This window comes from Dipteris shenzhenensis, chromosome 3, assembly GCF_047967505.1.
Source record: "Dipteris shenzhenensis isolate YYH24624 ecotype China chromosome 3, Dip_SZ_1.0, whole genome shotgun sequence".
In the NCBI taxonomy this organism is placed as follows: domain Eukaryota; kingdom Viridiplantae; phylum Streptophyta; class Polypodiopsida; order Gleicheniales; family Dipteridaceae; genus Dipteris; species Dipteris shenzhenensis.
In genome coordinates, this window is record NC_141598.1 from 6135770 (window position 1) to 6163353 (window position 27584).

At 42.7% G+C, this 27584-nt stretch overlaps 1 protein-coding gene across 1 annotated transcript; it reads left to right on the plus strand.

The window, feature by feature from the left end:
* Positions 1-2788: 2788 nt before the first annotated feature.
* LOC147903282 (putative pyridoxal 5'-phosphate synthase subunit PDX1) lies at positions 2789-4196 on the plus strand. The gene is made up of 2 exons (XM_087373041.1): positions 2789-2930; positions 3034-4196. The coding sequence occupies exon 2, from the start codon at positions 3077-3079 to the stop codon at positions 4004-4006; it is 930 nt and encodes a 309-aa protein (XP_087229167.1). The 5' UTR covers positions 2789-2930; positions 3034-3076; the 3' UTR covers positions 4007-4196.
* The last annotated feature ends 23388 nt before the right edge of the window (positions 4197-27584 follow it).

The window sequence follows — 27584 nt, forward strand, 5'->3', positions numbered from 1 at the left end:
TATTGATCTAATATCTGAGGGATATGTGCCATCTGAATTGAACCATAAAGGAAGATGAAAGCAACTACATCAATAATAGACAACTATGAAGAACAAGCACTCTTTAACAAAGTAATTAAGAAGTATTACCATTGTGGAAGAATGGGTCACTATTAAAGTGGATGCAAATTGAAGACCAAACCAAAGTGTACCTATTGCAAAAAGACAGGACACAAGGAAGAAGATTGCAGATTGAAGAACCAAAAGGCCAACTACATGAAGCCTTCATCAAGCAATGAGAGGATTAATGATAGCATGTTCTAAAACCCACAAAGACAAACTTTACCACCTTAATCCATGATTGTAAATGGTCACCATATGAGTTTTCTTCTATCATGCCTAACCACTTGAGAGGAGTTATTCATGCACCTAGGGGAGATTGACATGTTGTAATACCACACTCTACCACCATAAGTACAAATGTATGCACCAAACAAAGGTGATTGATTTTTACCTTTTGCAACTCACATCTTGCCACCTTGCAATAACCCATACATCATGGCACTAACGGGAGGTGTTGAGAGTTGTGCCATGAGCACATAATGGAGATAAGGTATGAGTAAAGGTATGAAGCAAGAGCATGTTGTCACATGGCAAGGAGGCCTTTCTTCGCATGTAAGAAATGCAAGTATATACTCCACTCATATAAAAGGGAGGCTATTTTCATGCAATAACATAATCAAACTCTCAAGTCTCTCTAAGTCTCAATCTTGTAACCTAATTGAACTTGAGTCTATGCTTGTCTAGTCTAGCTCTTCATCATGTGTACTTAGAATTTATTCATAATATATTAGCCTAGGCACTCCATGGATCCTAATGTACTCATGTTTTAACAGGTTGTAAGTTGACTCCACATATAAGCATGTTGACATAAAACTAGTGTACATGACTTGGAGGATTGTTCATAAAGAGCTTGAGGTAGGAAACCAGTTGCGACCTCTAATGTGAGATTTTGAAAAGCTTTTGATGTATTTAGGAGACTATCACGAGCTACATGATTTACTATAATGGCCTATGCTAGGCTAAAGAAATAGATTAAAATAGTGAAGAAACAAAGGCTTGAAACTTTAGAGTAGGGCAGAAGGGTATATGAATTGGTACAAATGCATGGGCATAGGCTATAGTTGGAAAGTTGCAGTTCAAAATGGTGGTTGAGCTAGTGCATAATGGGCATGCCAAAGTGAGGTGAAAGGTAGCATTAAAAGATAAAAGAAGTGCACAATAAGGAGGATGGGATGAGGTGCGAGGAAGATTGGTAGAAGGGGAGATGTATGTACAAAACAATAAAAAAGAAGAGATCGACACAGCGAAGGAGAAGCTGGAATGTGGTAATGATGGATTTGAGGGAGATATATGGACTAGATATTGCAAGGACGAGGGCTCAACATAGATGGAAAAAGACAATAATGGTGTGTGTGTGTGTGTGTGAGAGAGAGAGAGAGAGAGAGAGAGAGAGAGAGAGAGAGAGAGAGGGAGGGAGGGAGGGAGGGAGCGAGAGAGAGAGAGAGAGAGAGAGAGAGAGAGAGAGAGGATTTTTCAGATTATTACTAAAATAATCTTTAGTTGCGAGAGAGAGAGAGAGAGGGAGAGAGAGAGAGAGAGAGAGAGAGAGAGAGAGAGAGAGAGAGAGGAATTTTCAGATTATTAAAATAATCTTTAGTTGCAAGATGCTTAACAAGTCCAAACTAAGTTGATAAAAGTTGGCGCATGTGTTGATTCATTGAATTCAACCATATCACTTGGGTCTACTTGGCTACATGGAAATATAGTTTTTAGTAAACCTTCTTACATTGAGAGTGATAGCTTTGAAAAGAGATCACTCTTTGTGCTTACACCACTTTATAGTGAGCTTGAGATAACTTTTTGATGCCAATAGGCAAGTCATCATACTCGTTTAATACATGTTTTGAATGTTTTCAATAGCCGCTCTTCTGATATTGTTGAAAGATACCTATAGGAAGGGGGAGATATTCCAATGAAGACCTAGTCCATGATGGCAAGTGGAGAGAAGTTCAATGGATGAGAAGAATTTGAGACTCTCATGAAGGAAAGCTCTAAAGTGCAATCCAAAGTAATGGCCATGAGGAACCCTGCAAATTGGGGCATGGATCCATCTATGCTCAGGTGGAAAGAATTTCAAGAGACATGCTTGTGTGACAAGCTTAGGTTAGCCCAGCTTCCTTATGAGTACTCTCCTTTTTAGGAAGGGACTTGGTGGTCTTGATGTATGTCTTTCAACATTAGAGAGCAAAATAAGAGCCACACTAAGAGCTCAGGAAAAGGGAGTGGCAGTAGAATTTGGTTTGAGAAGAGCATTTAAAAGGCACAAGATTGATCTTGGAGAGAATGTGAGTTGTGAAAATGCTACAAATCATGAGGAGGTCAATGCGTGTTGGTGGCCTTTGATGGCTTTGGGTGGGATGCAAATCAAGATGTATAAGAGATGAGAATGATGAGAGTTGGAGATGAGACTCATTGTGTGTTGTGGAAGTGATTCTCAAGGAGGGCTTTCAAATTGTTTGCTTAAACGTGAGAGGGTGATAGTGAGTGAAATGTGGACACAAGCTAGTGAGGGATTGAAGAGAAGCGTGTAGAGCGTCGAGACACACGAGGCCATAAGGCTATGGAAGTGACACGTGGCAGGATAGGACCAGAATGAAAGCATAATTCGAGAAAAAAGCTCCACCGCCCTTTTTATCTTTTGAATTTGGAAAAACGTTAAAAGGAACTTTGAGCTGAATCACTTTCCTATAAGAGTCGGCGCCCATCACACCCTCTCCCACCCACTCATCTTCTGCTGCCTGCTTCGCCAGCCTCTCCGCTTCCTCGAAACGCCTCTTCATTAATCCTCCAAGGGCTTCCAATCGTAGCAGCTCTTAGCCCAATCTCTAGTCCGCCTTTTCCCTGCCTCCGTTAGACTCCTGCATAGTTGTTCTGCTATTGTATGCTTTCCTAACGTAGATGACCGGGCTGAATTTTTGTAGTTGAATGCAGATTTGAGCTTTTCCGCCTCTTCGCTGAGGAGGCTCCCTCCACCATGGCGAGCAACGGTGTCGTCACAGTCTACGGAAACGGCGCCATCGCTGACCCCAAGAAGTCCTCCTATGCTGTCAAGGTGGGGCTTGCTCAGATGTTGAGAGGTGGTGTGATCATGGATGTAGTTAACGCGGAACAGGCCAGGATTGCAGAGGAGGCCGGTGCAGCTGCCGTCATGGCGCTGGAGCGCGTCCCTGCGGACATCAGGGCAGAGGGTGGAGTTGCAAGGATGAGCGACCCAGGCCTCATCAAAGAGATTAAGAATGCCGTGACCATTCCTGTCATGGCGAAGGCACGAATAGGGCATTTCGTGGAGGCTCAAGTACTGGAGGCTATCGGCGTCGATTACATTGACGAAAGCGAAGTTCTTACCCCCGCGGATGATGTGAACCACATCAACAAACACAACTTCCGCGTTCCCTTCGTCTGTGGATGCCGCAACCTGGGAGAAGCCCTTCGCAGAATCGTAGAAGGTGCGGCCATGATTCGAACCAAGGGAGAAGCCGGGACTGGCAACATCATCGAGGCGGTGCGTCATGTTCGGTCCGTGCTCGGGGAGATTCGGAAGCTACAAAGCCTGGACGACGACGAGGTGTTCACTTTTGCCAAGGAGATAGCTGCACCGTACGAGCTCGTCCGGCAGACAAAGCAGTTGGGGCGTCTTCCGGTGGTTAATTTTGCGGCAGGAGGGGTTGCTACACCAGCTGATGCGGCTCTGATGATGCAGCTGGGCTGTGACGGAGTATTTGTGGGATCAGGCATTTTCAAAAGCGGGGATCCTGCTCGACGTGCAAGAGCTATCGTTTCGGCAGTTACTCACTACAACGATCCTAGTGTCATTGCGGAGGTGAGCTGTGATTTGGGAGAACCCATGGTTGGTATTAATTTGAGTGACAGAAAAGTAGAGAGATTTGCTGAAAGGTCTGCTTAACTGTTAAAACTTATAGTTTTGATTTGGTCTGTATCGACACTCGCGTCCTGCGAGTGTTGTGTGATTCCTAATATTGGAGAGAAAAGGCCTTACTCTCTGGCCGCTTTGGATTGTCGTTTGTAATGGGCCGTTTTTTGGTCAAAGATGTATGGAACTTATGGTAGTCTTCAGACATTATTCGTATAAATGTTTCCATGCTGGTTGAAGTACCAGGACGTTGTCCCTTGCAATCGTGATCTCTTATGTTATCAGCGAGGTGTGAGTGTGTTCTAAAATACTTTGGTACTCAGACCCTATATCTTAGTCGGTGGTGTGGTACTTTTTACCTTTGATATTTTGGAGATAGCTTTGACGCTGGTGTGTAGGTTTTGATATTTAAAGGGAACTTTATCAGCGACGCGTGGTGTCGGTGGTGTGGAACTTTTTATTTTAGCTTTCATATTTTGGAGCATAGCTTTGACGCTCTTGTGTAGGTTTTGATAATCAACGGAAACTAAGTCTAGATGTGAAGAATTCGTTGCTCTGGCAGAGCAGGAAGTAAGTCACTCTGTATGAAAGTCGGATCTGTGGAAAATGCATCAGGTAGCTTTTCCGATGAAATTTAGCGAGAATAATTTTAAGGGTTGTTACTTACAAGTCTACTCATGTTTGAGAGGGCCATTGAATCTACCCTCTTATCCAAAGATATAACAGGAGCACATTTGGAAACTATTCGAGTGTAACTGAAAATGCAAGGTAGTGAAAGTTGTTCTAATATAGCTTACGACGAAGAAAAAAATTGTTAGAATACTCGACCTAGGGAAACCCAAATTCATCATTTATCCTCCACGTTTGATAGAAGTAAACATATCGATTTATGGTCGCGCAAACATGCATTTCTGGTCCTGTGATACAGTTCATACCTGATATGGACAAGTTGGCATAAATGTCATTTGTTTGACACATTGGTGGGATAGTAAAGTGTACTCAATCGAGTGGGAGTCGTGGAAGATACACAAATAGCAGATGTGACCGATATGTGACAGATCCAAGATTGAGGACGGGAAATTTATAAAGCAGGAAAGCTAAATGACATCCTCCACACTGCCACACAGTCCATCCAAGCTAGGAAAATCAACAGGGGTAACAAAGAGTGAACTGCCACCCAATGATTGTCCATCATGAATGAAAGCAGCCTTACAGAACTCCAGCCAGTTGTCTATCATGAAATTTAGCAGCCTTACTGACCTTGTTTTAGTAAACGTTGTTAATAGTGCAACGTTGTTTAGGACAATTTCTTCTGCAGCCTGTATGGGCGTGTCTTGCCCCAGTTTTCTTTTCCTACAGTCAAATTCTAAATTTATCTGGGTACAAAACGTCGATGTAATGTGGTGGCTTGTTTACGGTTACGGGAGCGGGTTATGATGTCGCAAGAATTCTCTTTTCATTTATCATCGCGGGTAAGTGGAAGCAGCTGGCCATTGGATGCTGAATCTGCGTATGTGTCTGTACTTTTGCTAGAGTTGTGGATCCTGTTGTTTGAGTCTGTGTTTGTGCACATGGACTCATTGGGCTCTTTTCTTGAATCTTTTATAGTTTGGTCTGATGTGGGTTAAGACAGATTGTGGATTAGCTTTCCATCCGCGAGCTCCTAAATGACAATAAACATATTTTTGTTCTGCGGCTGATATTTCTTTGGAAAAAATACTCTCATTTATTGCGTACACTACGATATATATTGAACTACCATTCTCAGGCCACTTGTAATCCTTTACAACCACTAGTGGAAGGTTAATGTGAGGAGCTTAGAGGTGATCTCTGGTGAAATTGGGGTCTTCTATGTATGACCCGTAATCCATGTCACACAGATGATAGCAGCCCTCAGAATTTGGCGTTCCCGCTCCATTCCTCTCGTCACCCTTCTTTGCTTCCTCAGTGGCGTAGATCATATTTGGTCTCTCCGTGACATAAAAATCCTCGCCCCGTCCGCCTCCCGCCCCCTTTCCCCGGCCCCCTCCCCTCTCCTCATAGCCCTTCTCAGCATGTTCTGTCTCCATGCTCTTTGCTTAATTCCCATATTAGGGTTTGGCCACTCCCTTTGTCGGAGCAACCTTGTGTACCCCCCCCCTCCCCTCCCCTCCCCGGCCCCCCCCCCCCGGTCTACTCCACGCTCCCTTATTTTCTCTCTCCCTCCTGCTCGCTCCTCTTGGCACCATTAGCGAGCAGCTTAGCAGCCTAGGGTAAATGACCAGCTTGTCGGCAGCAAGCAAGGTGCAGCTGGAAACTTGCTCCTCAACTGCATTAATACTTGCAGACAGCGAGTGCTTGATCAGTTTTTTATGTCAAATGTGACTCCTACACTCCCCCATGCACTTTGCTTTTTCCTTTTCACCCATCACCTGAAACTGGCCTCTAATCACTCAGAGGGTAGTGGAACTAAACCTTTAATCACTTATTTACAGCTCACAAAGCATATATCACAGCCATTAACCATTGCAAGATCACCATTTGGCATTTATCCATTTGTTCACAAATAAAACCACTGAAAAAGAAATGGAGGCTAGAATGTCCTTGCTCAACAAACATAGACAAGTGCACCTGATTGGCCCCAAACACTATGGCACCCCTTTCGGTATTTCTTTATATTTCACAGTGAAATGATTACAAGTTGCATATGGGAGACCTTCCTTGCAACTGAGCACGCAGCCCCAATTCACTTAGCCTTCGTAAGGCTTTCAAGATAGAACACCATCACATAAGTGCACTTAACCCATGGGCTCAATCCAAAGACATTCTCTTTTCCGAGTGCAATTCCATTGGCTGTCCAGATGCAATCACACTGCACCCCAACTGCACTCTCTTTGAGTGGTTTCCAGATGTCATTCACAAAGCTTTTCAAAGCTCCAAAATAAAATCGGAAAGTACCCAACCAAAGAATGACTCATGTAGCACTGCCTGGATACCTATGAGCTAAGAAAGAGGCCGAACACGAGGCCAATCAATAGCTTATGGCAAAAAGAAATTGGAGCAGCAAAATCACAACTCACCAAGCCTTGAAAACTCGAACCAAGTCAATCTCCAAGAGGACATAGTAGCCAATGCCCAATTGCATCCTTAGTCAAAGAGGAGTGCAAAGGCATGAAGAAAGAGCATTTACAAGAGCTGACCAGCAAGAATTTCACTGAAAATTGCGAAAAGAAGTACTTTTGTCGCGAAGAAATGGGAGTTCTTGGGCTCAAAGGAAGCATGCTTCAGAGAGGAATGTATTGAGAAGGTTTTGGAGAAGTTTCATCGTCGGAAAGTCCTCCAAAATTGAGAAAAACCAGTCAACCAGTGCGTGGGACATCTCGAAATTCAACAAAAAGCTATAGCTTTGCAAGAGGAGAGACCCAAGAGGCAGTAGAAGCAAAAAGGTCCAGAAAAAGCCACTTTTGCAAATTCGACCAGCAAAAGAAGTGCTCAGCTTTGCCCGTTCTACCAAACGCACGGAGGGAAAAGCATATCACTATGAAGGGGAGGCAGAGGGGAAGCCATCGGGCCAAACGGAAGTCGAGGAATCCAAACGAGTGAGGAGTTATGAAGAAAAACGGAATTCAGCTGAAGGAGGCTGAATAACTAGTCCAAAATCTCAACAAAGGGAGAAGATGAGAGAGAAAACCACACATGTGAAGTTTAGAAGGCGCAGGAAGGTCCAGGAATGGCAAAGGAGCATGTAGAAGGCACTAGAGCCACCTGGAACTCTAGGGGGGCCACTGAAGGTACATGGCCCTCTAGGGGGCCCAGTAAAAATGCCACATCATCATTTCCCAACAACCACTCTTTTAATTCCTTGGAATGCCTTTGGGCCTAGGGATTAATTACGCTTACGTGCTAGGTACCATGCCGCGTTTAATTACACATTATTAAGCCCATGCTTGGACTTTTAAACTAAAGTTGTTACGGTCTTGTAGTACATTAAAGTACTTCGAATTTCACGCCCCCGTGACATACCCCTCTCTTGAAATAGCAAACCATAGTTTGCTGATCCCAGGAGTGAGCATGAAATATAGCATAAAAGAGTATACAAGAAAGCCGTAGCTATAGTATACAGAGATAGTGAAAATATGGCTAGGAGAGGCATGCATCCATCCATATACACTGCTCAAAATCTATGTGATCCTCGGCGATCAATAGTCAAGATGCATCAATATCATGAAGTCTCACAGCAGAAATACTGTCAGCTCAGTATCTCGGATGAAACATATAGTGTCATCAAGCGACCTCATGAAATCACGGTGAGCCCATCTATATTGAGGGAGTGGAGGTGCTACCCCCCTCTCGAACACTAGGTAATGCTCCAGACGCTCGCTCTGCTGAACTACCTATAGGAGCCTGGACCGCAATCGGCTCTAACTAGAAAGCATCAAGGTAAAGTTGCAATATCCCAGGTGAATTTGCCAGTTCACCTTCCTCCATCCATTTCGCATCAAGTGATGGGTAATTTTGAAATTTTACCAAGTAGCGACGGATAACTTTACCCTTGAGCTTTCTATCTCTATGTGCCAGAATCTGCTCTGGGACCAGAAGTTCATCCTGTTCTTCCACTTTTCTTATGCATAAAGAACTCACTTTTCTTGGTGTTTATCAATAGCTTGTGTCTTTTCAACTCTTGAAACACAATAGTGAGGTGTTTCCTGTGCTCCTGCTCATTTTTAGAGAACACAATGATGTCAACGAAGAAAGTGCCCACAAACTTTCTCTATGCTCTAAAAATTCTGTCCATCATTCTATTGAAAGTGGCAGGTGCATTAGTCAAACCAAAAGGCATCACAAGGAACTCATATAAGCCAAATGAAGTGCGGAAGGCAGTCTTGTAGACATCTTCAGGCCGTATTCTTATCTGATGGTATCCACTTTTAAGGTCAATATGACTGAACATTGAGGAACCTTCCAACCGATCCAATATATCATCAATGCGTGGAATTGGAAAACGGTTCTTAATTGTGACTTTATTCAAAGCCCTATAATCAATACACATTCTCCAACTGCCATCCTTCTTTTGCACAAGCAACACAGGGGAACAGTAAGGAGAAATACTTGGATGTATTAATTATTTTTCCAAGAGTTCCTTCACTTGTGACATTATCTCTTCCTATTGTGCCTTACTGACGCGATAGGGAGGTATATTAGGTGGTGAGCTTCCTGGAATTATATCAATTTGATGATCCTCGGGCCTCTTGGGAGGTAATTCTTGAGGAAGTGCATCTGAGAAACAATCCTGAAAATCTGAAATAAAAGCAGCCCTTTCTCTATCTAAAGCAGAAAGAGTAGAGCCTTCCTGAATTGGTTGGCTGTCCTCTTTGACAAAAATCAAGTACGCTGAAATATGACGCTTTATTACATTGGAAATACAAGAAGCTGAAACTATAGGGATGGACTCCCCTTTCAACTTTACATCAAGTACATGATTTTTGCCTCTATGAGTTAAAGAAATCTTCTTGTTTCTCATCTGCACATCAGCCCCCACCCTGTACATCCAAGGCATCCCAAGCAAAGCATCACACTCTAGCAAAGGCATAATGTAGAAGTCCTCTGCATCCTGATATCCCTGGATATGCATCCTCAACTTGCCAATGATAGGAGTGACAGGTGTGTTGAGTTCAGGGTTGGCCATATCACACATGCCGGATGGCCCCATTTCCTCAGGCTTGATGCCAACTCTTCTTGCCATATCAGGAGTTATGAAATTCGCCTTTGCCATAGAATCAAAGAAAAACAAACAAATCTGATTTCTGATTTTTCCCCATGCTCTGCACATCTCAGTCTTTTTCGTTTCTTCTTCATCATGTGCACAATGTGGCAAACTCCCAATCACATCTAGAAGAAGTCCTGCAGAAGGTTTAGGCCTTTTGCCCTTTCGATCAGCCTATTTATCACCATTCTTATCATCATCTGACCTGTCTCTTTTCTTGAATGGGTAATCATAAGAGCGGTGTCCCTCTCCTTTGCATATAAAACATTTGTTTTGCTCCATGAGTGACTTTTTCTCTTCATCAAATAACTTGGTACGGGGCTGTTTATTAGGCTGTCCACGCCTTTGACCAGCTTTGAATTGGGATTTGCCTCCCTTTTGAAATGGTCATCTGCCATAATTTTTATTTTCAGATTTGATGTCCTTATCCTAGTGTTTGGCAGCCCATTTGTTGTCTTCTTTCTTGCTATCCATAAAGCCCAAATTCTTCTCTTGCATCCATGCATATGCTGTCCTTGCATTCTCAATTAATTGAGTCATAGAACCCACCTTGGTTTTGATGCAATAATCACGTAGCTCACTAGGAAATCCACAACAATACCTCTCTATTTGCTCTTTCAAAGAAACATGCCTGTAAGAGCTCAATGGCAGCAAAACATCCCAAAACCTTTGGGTGTAATCATCAAGATTCTTGCAAAGTTTGTATGACAAGTCATGTCAGTGTGAAAGTAATTCAACTTCAAAAGTTGAAGTAAGCCAAGTAGAAGAGAACACTTGCTTAAATTCTAGCCAAGTAGCAGGTGCATCTCCATGAAGCATAAGGTTGGTGTACCACTTAAGTGCATTGCCTTTCAAAAATGTGGCAACCTTCCTCATATTGGATACTTCTGTAAACAAACCCCCAAGAAATGCAGATTCAAACTGTTGAAGGAATGTGAGAGCTTTGTACCTGTCTTGTACTCCATTATATGTATCAAACCTGACATGAGAACCACCATCCTTAAATTCTTTATATACATTTGATATTGGCTATCCCAAAGATGGCTGTATATTTGCAGCATTCCCTTCACTAGGGAGAGCCATGCTTGGCTGAACATTAGGCATGGGAGCATATGCTATGGCTTGCATGCCTGGCTGTATTCCCACATTGTCATACATGGCTTGCTTTCTATGCCCAATTGGCGGTGAAATCAACATAGCATCAAAGATAGAATCTGTACCAAAATATTCAGGTTGTCGCCTCAAATATGGCTGAGGTGGTTGAGCCACATTTATGGACTGCACATTATTATTTTGATGAGTAGAAGTACCCAAACCAAGGCCTTGTGCTGGCTACTCATACTGTTGCATTGGTTGTACTTTTTGTACCTCTTTCTCAAGTGCTCTTTTGGGTGATTCCTCTCTCTTTGAAGTCACTTTCTGAGTCATTTTTAATGGCTGTCCCTCATGGGAAACTGATGCATGAGTGTGCAGCCTGCCATGAGAAGTTGATGCATGTGTTAACTATAAAATCAGCAAAGGAACCAACCAAAGAATGACTCATGTAGCACTGCTTGGGCACCTGTGAGCCAAGAAAGAGGCGGCACATGAGGCCAACCAATAGCTTATGGCAAAAAGAAATTGGAGCAGCAAAATCACAACTCACCAAGCCCTAAAAACTCGAATCAAGTCCTCAATCGCCAAGAGGACATAGTAAATGGATCTCACCCAAAAAAAAAAGTGTGTGTGTGTGTGTGAGAGAGAGATTACACCATCTCATCTCTTCCCTTTTGCAGTTGTATAGAAGCATTTGGCTTAAGGAAAGTCAGTAGTCATTGATGCAGGCTATGTAGTTACTATGACAAGCTCTGTGGACATGCAAATCAAGTATATGCATGGTGTGAAGAGAACAATATTTGGGGTGAGTTATCAAGAACTCCTTATCATTGGAAACCCTTTTACTTCCTAATAATTGTTGAGGATAAACCTAAGGACTGGGATCAGAAGCTAGATTCAGTTCTATGGGCGTTTAGAATAGCCTTCAAAGTAACCACAGGAATGACTCCTTTTAGATTGGTGTATGGCACAGAGGAAGTTGTTCCAATGGAGTTTATTGTGGGGAGCTTGAGGATTGCTGCAGAACATAAGTTATCTCCTAAAGAATCCATGAATTTTAGAATTCGGCAGTCAGAAGTCGTTGGAGTGAAAGAAGCTGATCTACAATTGCTGAGTGAGATCGCTAAGACAAAAGTGAACATGGGAAGGAAGCATGCATTGCAGCCAATGCGTAAGAGTCTATAGGATCCTGTAGGATAGAATAGATGCATCTTGCAAGAGGTGTGAGAGCACAATGAAAGAAAGATGGTAGTTCTCTATTATGATTGTGAGAGAGAGGACTCTCTCTTATAGAAAGGGGGAGAAGGTAATACCTTCCCTACATAGTGGCAATCAGCCCCTACATCAGTGGGAATCAACCCCTACATCAGTGGGATTGCCTTTGTCTTACAACATCACTTAGGTCACACACTAGACACATCATAGCACTTGATGTGCCTTTACAACACACACAAACACACATGTGACTCCCCTAGATGCACACATGCACCATAGAGCAAGCCCTTGATCATACTTACCCCAACAAACCCCCCTAAAGGGATTGCCTCTTGCAGTGTCAAGGATTTATCTAGTCTCATAGTTTCTCATGCCATCTCATGGTGGTCAAGGATTAATATATGGCTAGGATCTCATGCTAGCAAGGGTTCCCAAGGGTATGAGGTTTATAGAAATGGGATAGTCAAAACACATATCACATGGTCTACATCATATGGTGACCATGTATGGGCGTTTAGAACAGCCTTCAAAGTAACCACAGGAATGACTCCTTTTAGATTGGTGTATGGCACAGAGGAAGTTGTTCCAATGGAGTTTATTGTGGGGAGCTTGAGGATTGCTGCAGAACATAAGTTATCTCCTAAAGAATCCATGAATTTTAGAATTCGGCAGTCAGAAGTCGTTGGAGTGAAAGAAGCTGATCTACAATTGCTGAGTGAGATCGCTGAGACAAAAGTGAACATGGGAAGGAAGCGTGCATTGCAGCCAATGCGTAAGAGTCTATAGGATCCTGTAGGATAGAATAGATGCATCTTGCAAGAGGTGTGAGAGCACAATGAAAGAAAGATGGTAGTTCTCTATTATGATTGTGAGAGAGAGGACTCTCTCTTATAGAAAGGGGGAGAAGGTAATACCTTCCCTACATAGTGGCAATCAGCCCCTACATCAGTGGGAATCAACCCCTACATCAGTGGGATTGCCTTTGTCTTACAACATCACTTAGGTCACACACTAGACACATCATAGCACTTGATGTGCCTTTACAACACACACAAACACACATGTGACTCCCCTAGATGCACACATGCACCATAGAGCAAGCCCTTGATCATACTTACCCCAACAAACCCCCCTAAAGGGCAGAGGTGATTTACATATTCTTTTTGGAGTACTACTCTAGGTAGAGAACCTCAAAATTTGACCAAGTGACGATAAACAAAGAAGACAAAGTGCCTAAAAAGCATAGTGTTCATTTTCTTCATTTGCTGATGGAGTTCTTCCTTCAGCTAGATTTGCTTTATTGTTGAAGTAGTCCTTCTTGATCAACCAATTAGCTTTTTCTTTTGTAGACTTCTTTCCATTCACAACATTCCATATCTTCTTTTTCAAAAGCATAAACTTGGCTTTTGTTTGCCAAGTATGGAAATTAGTTCCAACCAACTTCTCAAAAAAGGGCTTAGCTTCCATGGCAAGGTCTTACCCGAGGGCAGTGTCTAGTGCCTTACAAGTGAAATATGAGCAATAAAAAATAATCTTTCAAAGAGTAACAACTTGAATACTTTGACTTGGATTTCTCTATGTGACTTAAGTGAATGTCAAAGCATAAGGCAATTAGTCAGAGCAACATTTATGCAAGATTTCTAAGCAAAAGATGACCAAGTAGATGCTAGAAAATGAGCATAGTAGACTAAAAATAAATCTTGGTCAAACTACCAGTCAAACTTTGGCTGTCCAAAGTCAAACTTAGACTAGCATAGTCAAGCTTTCATGGCCAAAGAGGCAGCTCGAAAATCTGCTCCAATTCATCATGTAGAGGCCGAAACTTAGAGGGGTTTTGCACTGGAGAGGAAGGTAAACATGTAGAGCTTCACCCTCAGAAAGGAATCGCGCAGAAGATAAACACGTTGCCTAACATTGTAGAAGAACCGTGGACTAGTTTTTTGATAAAATCTACCCGAATGTTGCTCCAAATGAGCTCATACTTGATGAGCAGCAAGGTCATGATGTCACCCAGCTTCCTCTAGAAGGATTTTGCCAATGTTGCTCTGCATAGTGAGAACTAGGAAGAAGGTCGACGTAGCTTCCTGAGACAATGCCACCCCAAAAATGGCGAGATAGCACGTATGGCTTGTCTTGTAAATTCGCACTAACCTTGGGAAGACTGTCCTAAAAGATGAGAAGCTAAGAATTCGAGCTTGAAGAGAACTCTCACTTCCAAAATCGACTTTGGAAGGGAAGGTGGAAGATGGAGGTGAGGAAGCCGAAACTCAAAGGGGTTTTGCACTAGAGAGGAAGGTAAACATGTAGAGCTTCACCCTCAGAAAGGAATCGCGCAGAAGATAAACATGTCGCCTAGCATTATAGAAGAACCGTGGACTGGTTTTTTGAGAAAATCTACCCGAATGTTGCTCCAAATGAGCTCATACTTGATGAGCAGCAAGGTCATGATGTCACCCAGCTTCCTCTGGAAGGATTTTGCCAATGTTACTCTCCACAGTCCAGGAAGAAGGTCGACGTAGCTTCCTGAGACAATGCCACCCCAAAAATGGCGAGATAGTGAGTATGGCTTGTCCTGTAGATTCGCACTAATCTTGGGAAGACTCTCCTGAAAGATGAGAAGCTGAGAATGCGAGCTTGAAGAGAACTCTCACTTCCAAAATCGACTTTGGAAGGGAAGGTGGAAGATGGAGGTGAGGAAGAAGATGATGATGTGGCACCTAACTAGGGCTTAGGCTAGAGAAAGCATCTAATGCTAGGCTAGGCTAGATCTAGAACCTAAAGCTCTGATACCAAATATAGGATCCTGTAGGATAGAATAGATGCATCTTGCAAGAGATGTGAGAGCACAATGAAAGAAAGATGGTAGTTCTCTATTATGATTGTGATAGAGAGGACTCTCTCTTATAGAAAGGGGGAGAAGGTAAAACCTTCCCTACATAGTGGCAATCAGCCCCTACATCAGTGGAAATCAATCCCTACATCAGTGGGATTGCCTTTGTCTTACATCATCAATTATGTCACACACTAGACACATCATAGCACTTGATGTGCCTTTACAACACACACAAATACACATGTGACTCCCCTAGATGCACACATGCACCATAGAGCAAGCCCTTGATCATACTTACCCCAACAGAGTCCACGGGTCAAGAAGATAGTTGAGCTGGAGCCAGAGATAAAGATAACTGCTAAAGAAGAAGAAGATAATTCAGTTGAGGAAACTGTTTCTCCACTGATGAAGAAACCGTTTAGGCAAAGTGCATTTAAAAAATTTTGAATTTTGCTGACCTCAAATTTCATTCAAATTGGTTGGAGGTCGGCTTGATGAAGTACTTCGGTCTACCATGGAATATTTGGAAGATGCAACCTGAGGCAATAGTTTAGTATGAAGAATTTCAGAAGGCGGGAGGACTCATAGCTCCAGGTATGGTAGCAAACCCAAGAATTATATCTCATGTGTTTTGGGTGCCATTGATTCAAGAAGAAATAGCTTATGATAAAGATGTCGAGGTTGACATGCTTCGGGAGTTTGGTCAACTAGCAGCAACAACAAAAAATATCTTGCTACACAACTCAACTGACATGGGATTCATGGTAAAAAGATGGTCATGAAGCTTACAGTCCCACAAACATATGAGGAAGCATGGCAATAGTTTTGCATCATTCATTCTCTCATGAGGTTCACAGAGGGAGTTCAAGTGTTTGATTCTAGAAATATAATCCCGAAGAGACTTAGCCCCTCTTTGCATGATCTCAAGGCTCATAGAGCTGGTTGATTGGTCTAGCAATTATCAGCCTGTATATGCAAAGATACGAGGTAAACGTCCACGTGCATCCTTGACCTTTCGTATTGCTTTCATGATGGATGTTGCTACTTGGTTACTATCATGTTCATTGAAGCAATCAATCCATAGATCACAAAAGAGTCAAAATCCGTGTACTTATACTCCACACAAGTGTGTTTTAAGTCCATGTTTACCCTCCAATGGAGGTGGGGTGAGTTTGAATGTAGGAAAAGTTGTATTTTGATCCATTCCATCAATGGTGATGCACATAGACTTCTTGATATCTGAAATAGCTTCCTCCCTCCAAGAAGCATACACCATTCTAGCATCTTGCACATGATGCAAATGGATTTCTCTCCAGCTTATATATTTTCCTCGATGTTTCTTGCATTTACTATGCTCAATGGCATTTTTCAATTCATCACTTGATAGCACCTGTTAGTGAGCCTATTTTGTGTAGGTCTACCAGAGCTAGGTATCCTATGGATAGGCTGAAATATGATGGATTTACAACCATTCACTATGCCTATATGGTCAAAGTGATACATGAACCAGAACCCACTTCTTTTGAGCAAGCCATGGGCAAAGAAAAATGGGAAAAAGCCATGGATGAAGAAATGGATGCCTTGGAAGCAAATGCTACATGGGAATTGGTGCCTTTGCTTAAAGACAAGAATGCAATTGGCTGCAAGTGGGTTTATAAGGTGAAGCACAATGCAGATGGTTTTGTGAATAGATACAAGGCAAGATTAGTTGTCAAGGGGTATGCACAGACATATGGCATTGATTATGAAGAAACATTCAGTCCGGTTGCAAGGATGGCAACCGTAATAGCAGTCAACGCTATGGCCGCATCAAAAGGATGGTCTTTACATCAGATGGATGTAAAGAATGATTTCTTGCATGGTGATTTGCAAGAAGAGGCCTATATGGAGCAGCCACCAGGTTATGTTCATGTTGTTTATCCTGAGTTTGTTTGCAAGTTGAAGAAAGCCTTGTATGGCTTGAAGCAAGCACCCAGAGCATGGTCTGACAAGATAGGAAAGTATCTTGTCACTATTGGCATTTAGATTTCGAAGGCAGATTTCTCACTTTATGTGAGAAAAATAGAGAAAGGCATTATGCTACTTGTCATTTATGTTGATGATTTGATCATCATAGGTGATAGTGATGAAGGTATCCTTCATGTGAAAATGTATTGAAGCAGAAGTTTGAGATGAAGGATTTGGGAGAGCTGTGTTACTTCTTGGGCATTGAGGTGATTAGATCCACAAGCGGGATATGACTCTTGCAGAGGTAATATGGATTGGACATGCTATCCAAATAGGGGATGATAGGATGTAAGCCTATTTTAGTCCCTTTGGAGTAGAAAGTGAAGTTGAGCACAGATGCAGGTGAGCTTCTAGAAGACCTACTATGTACAGATGCATAGTAGGAAGTTTGATTTATATGACTATTACCAGGCCAGATTTGAGCTATGCTATTGTGTTGGTAAGTCAATTTAAGCAAGCTCCAAGGAAACCGCATTTGGATGTGACTAGATGCATACTGAGGTATGTGAAGTCCACATTGGGAGCATAGGAGTGGGAGAGGAAGAAGGTGTAAGAGCATGGGGGAAAGAAGAGAGAGGAGGGAGGAGGAGGAGGAAGAGGAGGGAGGAGGAAAAGGGAGGAAAAGGGAGGAGAAGGGAGGAGGAGGAGGAGGAGGGAGGAGGAGGAGGAAGAGGGAGGAGGAGAGGGAGAAGAAGGAGGGACGAGAAGAGGGAGAGGATGGGTTGCAATGTTGGAGGAGAGGGGAGGAGCAGTTGCAAGGTTAGGACATGCTTTTGGATGTGGAGTGCAAGGAACCATGGACACCTGAGACAATTGCTTGGAATACCAAAGTAGAACTCAACACAATGCCCCAAAGAGTGTGGGCTTCATTCCATTATGGGGTATTTATACAAGTTGGAGAGCTTCTCACTCTGCATGTAGGAATTGTGAGACATTCTCTCTCTACATGTAGAAGTTTCTGCTCCAAAGGTACTGAAATAGGCTTTAAGCCTATCATCCCATATTTGGATAGCATGTCCAATCCATACTGCCTCTGCAAGAGCCATATCCCACTTGTGGATCTGCTCTCCCAAATCCTTCATCTCAAACTTCTGCTTCAATAGCATTTTCACATGAAGGATATCTTCATCACTATCACCTGTGATGATCAAATCATCAACATAAATGACAAGCAGCATAATGCCTTTCTCTGTTTTTCTCACATAAAGTGAGAAATCTGCCTTGGAAATATGAAAGCCAATAGTGACAAGATACTATCCTATCTTGTCAGACCATGCTCTGGGTGCTTGCTTCAAGCCATACAAGGCTTTCTTCAACTTGCAAACAAACTCAAGATGAGAACAGCATGAACATAACCTGGTGGCTACTCCATGTAGACCTCTTCTTGCAAATCACCATGCAAGAAAGCATTCTTTACATCCATCTGATGTAAAGACCATCCCTTTGATGCAACCATAGCAATGATTGCTCTTACGGATGCCATCCTTGCAATCGGACTAAATGTTTCTTCATAATCAATGCCATATGTCTGTGCATATCCCTTGACAACTAATCTTGCCTTGTATCTATTCACAGAACCATCTGCATTGTGCTTCATCTTATAAACCCACTTGCAGCCAATTGCATTCTTGTCTTTAGGAAAAGGCACCAATTCCCATGTAGCATTTGCTTCCAAAACATCCATTTCTTCATCCATGGCTTTCTCCCATTTTTCTTTTCCCATGGCTTGCTCAAAAGAAGTGGGTTCTGGTTCATGTATCACTTTGACCATATAGGCATAGTGAATGGCTATAAATCCATCATATTTCAGCCTATCCATAGGATGCCTAGCTCTGGTAGACTTGTGCAAAATAGGCTAACTACTAGGTGCTCTCAAAACATCCCTTGTCTTCCTTACTCTAGGTGTAACAACAAAAGGAATACCCAACTCATCATCAAGGCTTTGTTCTGAGCCACTAGATTCACCATCCACATAAGAGTGACCTGCATTCACATCAACCATGGGCTGATCTACTTTCTCTTTTCCTTTTCGTGATACTTGCATGCCACTATCTGCATTGCCTTGAGGAGATCCTCGTGATCTCAATCTGCCTATCCATGGCGAAGTATGTGAACCACTGCTAGAGAACACTATAGGTCCACTAATATTTTGTGATTGCTGCTGTGAATTCTCTGTAGCATTACCATTTTGTGCATCTACATTATCAATCACATTTATTGGTTTATACCAGCTGCTCATCTCATCAGAAACATCTCTGCTCACTATAAACTTACGAGTAGAAGGGTTATAGCATCTATACCCTTTCTACTGCAGAGAATAACCAATAAAAATGCACTTCTCAGCTTTTGGATCCAACTTGGATCTCAACTCATCTGCCACATGAACATAGGCAATGCAACCAAAAACTTTCAAATGAGAAATATCTGGTTTCCTACTAGTATACCTCTCCTCTGGAGTCATGCCATGTATTGCTGCAGTGGGAGTCCTATTCATTATGTAGACTACTGTAGCAACTGCTTCAGCCCAATAATAATTTGGTAGGTCTTTTCGTTGAGCATGGCACGAGATACCTCTCCAATATGCCTACTTTTCCTTTCTACAAGTCCATTTTGCTGTGGGGTATGATAGCATGAATATTGCTACTTTATGCCATGCTCCTGTAGGAAACTTGCAAACTCATTTGAGAGGTACTCTCCCCCTCCATTTGACCATAGGCATTTTATTTGTAGGCCTATTTCTTTTCCGACCATAGCTTTAAAAGCTTTGAAATGCCTAAACACTTCACATTTCTTTTTCATAAAATACACCCAAACTTTTTTGCTATAGTCATCAATAAAAGTGACAAAATAATGACAGCCTCCAATAGATGCAGCTTTAGTAGTCCACACATCAGAGTGGATTAATTCCAATGACCTCTTACTCTCTTGAACATGTCTAGGAAATGGCTTCAACTTCACATACCCTGGCATATCACGAGTGGAGCTCAATATCTCAACACTCCCCGTCGAGCTCAATCCCAATTCCTACACATCAAGCAGGTTTCTAAACTTGTGCAGCTTCTCTACACCCAATGCCTTGGTGATATTCAGGACATGAAATACATCAGACAGGTATTTCTTTTTTCCATCCTGCATAGACAAATGAATTTTATCAATCTGCACAATAGGATGTGCAGTATCATCACCAGTCTCCACAAATCCTAGTCTTTCCATTTTTCTTGCATCCTGCATCCATTCTGCATGACCTGTCATGTGGTTTGATGAACCTGAGTCAACATACCACACATCATTGCTTTCTTCCGCACTTGTCACAGAATTGGTCATGTGCTGCACCATAAACAAATGCTCATTCTGTCATCACCCTGTCTACTAGAGGATGCATAATTGCCTTGCTGCAATTTTCCAGTCATGATGTCATTCTGCTTTTTATAGTAGTCTTTAACCCTATGACTCATTTTACCATAGTAGTAGTATTCAACATTGGTGTTTGCATTTTGGCCTCTCTGCCATCCACCACCACCTCTTTAGCTCCCCCTGCCTCTTAAGTTACCATGTTCTCCTCCATAGGATTGGTTTTCTTGAATTTGCTGCATATTCTGATTTTTGCAATGGCCTCCAAATCGGCCTGCTCTACCTTTGCCTCTACCTCTTCCAGCATTTGAGTAGAAGATAGCTTCTTTTGAAGTTCCTTTTGAAGAAGATGCACCATTAATTAGAAGAGCAATCAACTCCTCAAAATTAGGAAAATTCTCATGGATGACAATGGATGTTCAGAATTGTGCATAATCCTTTCCTAGACCATTCAAGGTCACGAAAACTAAATCATCATCTTCCAGTAGCGACCCAATAGAAGCAAGTGCATCTGCAATCTTCTGCACCTTCATGTGGTCGTCATTGATGCTCATATTTTCTCTCTACACATTATGCAACTCCTACTTGAGCTGCATTTTCCTGGCTTGTGTATTTGTGCTATACATTTTTGTCAAAGTATCCCATGCTTACTTCGGCATGCTTGCATCCTGAATATGCACAATCATAGAATCTGAAATACTAATAGACAGCCAGAACATAACTTTTCTGGCTCTCTCATGCCATCCTTTAAATGCTTGCAACTCCTATTGATTGGGAACATTAGGAATAACTGGTTCTTGTTCAGCTCTAGTAATGAACTCCCAATAGCCTTTTCCCTTAAGGAAATTCATCATTCTAAACTTCCATGCTTGGAAGTTGTTATTATCAAGATTTTCAATGACTATCTGTGAAAGAGCATCAGATGCCATTATAGAACATTGTAAAAATATTCTATCACTGCAAAAAACACAACTTCTGCCTCACAAGGGCAAATCTACAAAACTGACAAAAGTGGTATTTGACCACACAGTCACTTCCTAGTGACGATTTTGCATCAACAGGCAATAAGAATGATTTTGTCACTCCCAATATCTCTACACACAGGCATATGATGCAATTTCTGTAGCAACTTTTCATTGACCTGGAGAACAATGGTCACACAACAAAAATAAGGCACTTTCTTGAGTGCCTGTGGAAAACTTCCACCACCAAAACGGGCCCCAAAATGGCCTCGAATCAAAAAAATAATTTCACCAAGGGCCTAGTCCTCACCCGTAGCATATACTGCCCTCTCACCACACCGCGAAGGTCGTTCCAATCTTAGTCAGTGCACTCTTGCACTTTCCAGCTATGCTACCTGCAGAGATTTGCTCCCAAACTTGAAAAAAAAGGAAAGCAACACTGATCCTCTTACTAGCATACCATGAACTTGGTTTGCTTTCTTGAGCTCCTTACCACGGACCGAGCTCTGATACCATGTGAAGAGAGTGGGAGAGAAGGAAGGAGTCTCATTTGCAGCTTTCTCACATACACAATGGGGGAATATACACAAAGGTAGAGGCTGAAAACAGTTTTCCTCTTCTTAGTTGTGAAAGCCAAAAGAACTCTCTTAGTGCAAAAGAATAGGTGAACCCTATATGTGGGTCTCAAACCAAACTCAGCTAACTAAGGTGGCATACTAACTGAGCCACTAACTAGAGTACATAAAAATAGCTATCATCCAGCTATTATTCATGGGCGGTGTACCAACCGCATCTGCAGCTAACATGTCGGTGACATAAATGCAAAACTGTCACCTTGGCATATCACGAGTCGAGCTCGATATCTCAACAGAACTTGCATGTAGGAGTTGCATGTAGAAGTCACTTATTGTTGTTGCGAGCACGTACCTGGATTGCCATGCCTTTAGTCCAGTGGCTGTGGAACTTGTGTGGTACCAGTCGATCCTGCTGTAAAGCCTTGGCACCATACAATTTTTGCTCAGTTTCCAGGTAGCCTGTATCCACCATTTGCTCGAACAGAGATATGTGGCATGCTTCTAAGAAGATCACTCTTTGATAGAGTCAGCTTGTAATCTGAGCATCAACCCTTTCATTGGGATTGAAACTAAGTGGAGGCTAATGGGATTCAAGGTAACATGGGACCTCCAGAATGAATTCCAATGTTTTACAGAATATAGCACTTAGGCAAAGGAAGCGATCAATGTTGCCGCACATTATTTGCTCATGCTGCTGAAGTGCTCAGACCATTGTGCCTTGGATATTCCATTCTACACTAGAATATGGTTCGATCATTGGCCAATTAATGGTTCGATCTTCATCCAAATTGTGTATGTTGGCTTCCCATTTTTTACACCGTGGAATTGCATAGAACTTGGGATGGGTTCTAAGACATGGAGGTGCATGTAGGTACTCCTTGAAGAAGATTACATCAAATAGCTCGGGGCGGCACCAATCAGGTTGTGGATCCAACTTGCTAATGACACTGACGAAGGTTGGTAGGAAAGTTGTCCAGGGTCCATCCACCTCGAGTTTTCATATTAAGATATTTGCTCCAAAATTCCTTGATGGGGATACTGGGAAGTGGTATCTCATCAAAATCATACCCATCATTGGAACTTGGCATGGAGTATGAATTGGATTATCCGGATCCTGATATTCAAAATCAAATATTGTGTCATTTTCTGTTGATGGAAGCACAAGTAGTGTCGAAGGTGATGACAGGGTAGGGAGAGAATCTGGAGACATGGGGGAGAAATATGGAAGAATGTTAGTTGCAGAAGGGGGAGCAGAGGGGAGGGGGGAAGAACTGGGCAAATGTTTGAGCAGCTTGGTAATCCTCAAGGGTAGGATTAGTAAGGGAGGGGAAGAAGCTAGGTGTGAGGGGCTTGTAAGTTTGTGACTGTTGGGTTGGTTAAAAATGGTGAGAGGCATGAGCAAAGAGACGATGGAGGGAATAGATGTTAGGATAGAGCTTGGGGAAGGTTAAGAGGGTGGTAGCAGCAAGGGTAAGTGAGGTTATGAGGTTGGCAAAAAGAGTGGTTAGATATGGGAAGTTGGATGTGAGATAGGCCCTGTCATCTTCTGACACTTCTTTTTTCTGGTGCGATGGGATCATCAGCTACATGGGTGGGATGTCGGTTATGTCGTGCCTTGCAAATAATAGTATGGCCTTTGTACCAATGGCAACAAACCTGCAATAACCCGAGGGGAGGACTACCCATGAGGCATACATATGCAATGAAAGCATGCATCCTGAGTGCTATAAACCCGACATATGCAGACATGCATAAGATATTTTTCTCATCTTTGGACAAGTCTTGGCAAATTATGTGCAGGGTTTTGGTCCCTATGGAACGTTCCCATTTGATTGTTGGATGAGCAGATATGATACTGATTTGGAGTTGCTTCCATTGGAAAAGCACACGTGCGTTTAGGTGATCTTCCACTTGTAGAGCAGTCACAAGCTCTTGGTACACCACCGTTGTGCATTATAGTGGGGCTTCATTGGTGTTGTCTTCCAATGCCTCATTGTTGTGCACTAGCAATTGGAGTTCAAGCTTGGAGATGATTATCTTTTGGGAGTGCATCTCATTCATTTTTTCTTTGTAGTGATGGTAGATGGTTGTATATGCCTTTCTCATTTGCAAGGTGACCTTTGCCTATTGAGGAATGTTTTCAAGGGTATTGGACCATTGGTCCAAGACTTGTGCTTGTGAAGTGCTGGCCTCTTGATCGGTAGCAAGTTTGCCCTTTAAGATTCCGCATTCCTTATAAGCTCGTCAATGTTGAAGGCACGTACTATCAAAGATTGTTTCATTTCTTCAAGCTTGTCTTTGCAATCTTGGAGCTCTTCTTTGTGAATTAGAGTGAGTCAAGCTTGTGCCACTATCTCTGTCTATTGAGCATGTGTAGATGTCAAGGAGTTATAGTAGGTCTGTAGGATTTCCGTTGCTTGTACTGCTACTGTCAGCTGTGTTTGACTTTGGTGAAGGTCGAATGTCACATCCCTCACCACCTTCTCTTGAGCTTGGAGAGCTTGGTTCATGTGCACTTCTTCTAGCTCCTTCTCTTCTATCTATGCCCGAAGTGCCTTGACCTCTATGACAATTTCTCGGAATTGGTCTTTGATTTCTGTTGCAGTCTATCTATCCAATTCTCTTGCATATTCTTCCTTGGCCAAGCTAGTGAATAGTTATGACATTTGGATCATTTGGCTAGCTTGATGTTGGAGAATGATAGATAGTGATGAGGTCTGGCAATACTGGTGATACAAGTGGTGCCCATGTAGCCATCCCGATGATTCTGTAGTACTTGGGGGAGGTTGTTCCCATGGTATTTCAGTCCCTTATGTACAATAGTCATACTATTGATCTGGCACTAGCTCCCCTTATGGCTCATCAACTGGCATGGCGTCAATGGGCGGTTCTAGTGATGATGATGTAGCCTCAGGCCTTGGTGCCGATCTTGCCTCAGGCTTTGGTTGCTATTGTTGTTGAAGATATATTGGTTGTAGTTGTGCACTGAGTTGTAGCATCTTGTGGGGCAATTCCTCAATCCCAATCTCCAAAATAGGTATTTCTTCTAAGGCATCTGTTCTTATAAATGTGATAGGAGGAGAAGTTGGTGACAGCTCCCATACTGGTGAGAAGGGTATGTCCAACTCCTCAATTGGTCTTGGTGACTGGGGCAAAGTCATTTCTCTTTCTTGTAGCCTTTTTTGATGGTTATAGCCAATAAGTGTGGAATTTTACATTTTTGGCTTGATGAACCATCTAGTTTCTTTGTAAAGAAGATGACTAAGTGCTGGAACCAATCTTGTTTTAGCTTCCTACTCAGCAAAACAAATGTGCGGAGTGGAAGGGATCGATTCTTGTTGCACTTAACCCCCAAGATTGTGGATAGGAATTGTGCTGCTTCCTTGAGGTGATGGTTAAGGATTATGTGAAGATTGCAATATGCCATCCCTATGGAACAATGTGCCCTTGGTGAGGAGAGACTGTACTTCGAGAAACTTTGCATCGACAGGCCGTGTAGGGTATTTGGCACCTTGTGTTAGCAGTAAGAAAGCCCTTTGAATGACTATACTTTCGAGGATAATGTTTAGTGGGTTCTGATGTACAATGATTGTACCGTACTTGCCAACCTTTGCATTGCTGGAGTGGTAAGAATGGAGAAAGTCTTTGATGTATGTGGTCATTGTAGGACTGTAGTCCAAGGATTTTAGGCTCTCATGCAAATTGCCTAGACCCCTTTGCTCTAAGTAAGATGTTGCTTCCTGGGAAAGAGCATAAGTCGATGTGGGTGGCCAAACAAGTTCCAGTGACTCGGCCCCATCAATGGCTATGTAGGCGAATGGGGTGGCATTTGTTCTTCTTGGACATGCATTGAATCATCTTTGGAGCTATGGCTCTGTACCACAAATGCTTGTGGTCACCGTGGTTGTTGTGAGGATGTAGATGGCTGCAAACTCTGGAGGGGGTATCATGGTTGAGGTGGTGGGCTCTTTCTACAAATCCTCTTTAGTGGCGGCATCTTTTCTGAACCTACATCCATGTGCATGTGGTGTACCATTGATCATTAGATTGGTTGGCATGCTAGTATGACCTTTCTGTGTGTGTGTGAGAGATCTTATTTTTATACATGCTTTGAGAGTGTGGAATGAAAGTGTGTGGTACAATTATTCATGCAATCATCTATGTGTCTAAGCAAAAGCGTGTGAGTGCACATGACCTAGTAGCTAGGTAGGGACTAACTATATGCTTTTTTTGGTGCTGGGATTTTCATAGGGCAGCTAGAACTCATGCATCACTTCTGAGCCCTAGGTTAAAATCAATTGATGCTACCTATATGTGTGAAGATGTACATATGCAAGTGAGTGCTCGTGATATAATCTAATCCTCTTAGGACCGGGCACTCATTTGCTGTATGATTGGCAATGTAGTGTGGACACCAGACATTTTCTCGCCGTGGATATGTCTGAGTTGGTGGCAGCTGAGACAAGTGCAGATTTTGTTCCATGGCCTGCATCATGTCTTCTTTCAGCTTCATGATCATGGCCTCTAGGCGATCTTCATTTGATGTTTCAATAGTGGACTTTGATTTGCCCTTTTTTGAGTGCTTATCTCGTGCACTAGATCTACCATCATCATTGCTAGTGTCTGAGTTGGTCATGCCATCCTCGATGTCAATGGCTGCCGCATGAGCAGCACTGAAGGTTTCATAGCTACTAATCTTTTTCATATCCTTTTAGATTTTATTTCTTAGTCCTGCAATGAACCAGGCCATAACTACTTTGCATCAGGGTGTGGGTCACCTTTGGTGAATAATCTTTTCATATTACCCAAGTACGTGCATACATCTTCTCGATGGCCTTGTTCGATCTTGCTTAGTTCAAGAGCCTCTCCATTTGAAAGCATCTTTTAAATTCTATTTGAAGCAGGTCCCATGTGGCGCGCTCTTCCACTAGAAGGTCTAGGTACCATTCAAATACTTCATCAGTTAAGGCCATGGGAAACCAAGCCACCTTGGTTTCATGGGATTGATCTCCACTTGCTTGGCATGCTGCATCAAAATGCTAGAGAAATTGGGCTGGATCTCCCCTACCATTATATTTAAGAAGTTTTAATTTTCCCAAGGGGTGTCTGCCTTGATTGTTATTATTTCTTCGATTAAAAGAATTGTCAGTCTTTGCATTGAGGTCAATATCCCCATCATTGTCGCAACGGCATCCAGACATGTTGTGGTGTGGAGGAGTTAAAGGGAGTGATTAAATCTCAAGGGGGGATTCGAGGTAGAGGATTGTCGGCGACGGTGGTTGTAGTGGAGTTGTATGTGGATTTGGCAAGTGTTGGAGTCAGAGGCATTGGCCGAAACGTAGCTACATGCAGATTGGGCAAGGTTTGAAAAGGGTGTCTCTGCCACAAGTGTGGGTGTGGATGTAGTTTGTTGGGAGGGTTAGAGTGGTGTTAGTTTGTGTAGGTACTGTTGTGTTGATAATGTGCCTAAGATTGTCCTACATGTGTAGGGAATTGTGTTGGGGTAGACAGATTGGTAATTAGAGGTCACAGCATGAAGATACGAGCGAATTTGTGCGAAACGAGGCCCACATGGGGGCATGAATGAGCAAGTACTAGGGATGCCAAAATGGTGTGCAATGGTCTGGAAAAATGCCCCATAGTGTGATGTTTCTGTGTGTGAAATTTTGGTTTAAACGGGGTCCAGTTTGGGTCCTAAACGGATGAGTTACAAGGTGTTAAAGTAGGGGTAGAATTGGCTTTTGGGGGAGGGGGTCTTAAGGGTGGTGTGAATGGTCTTTAAGTCCAACTGAGGGGTTTGAAGCAAGTTAATTCCAGTTAGATTAACTAA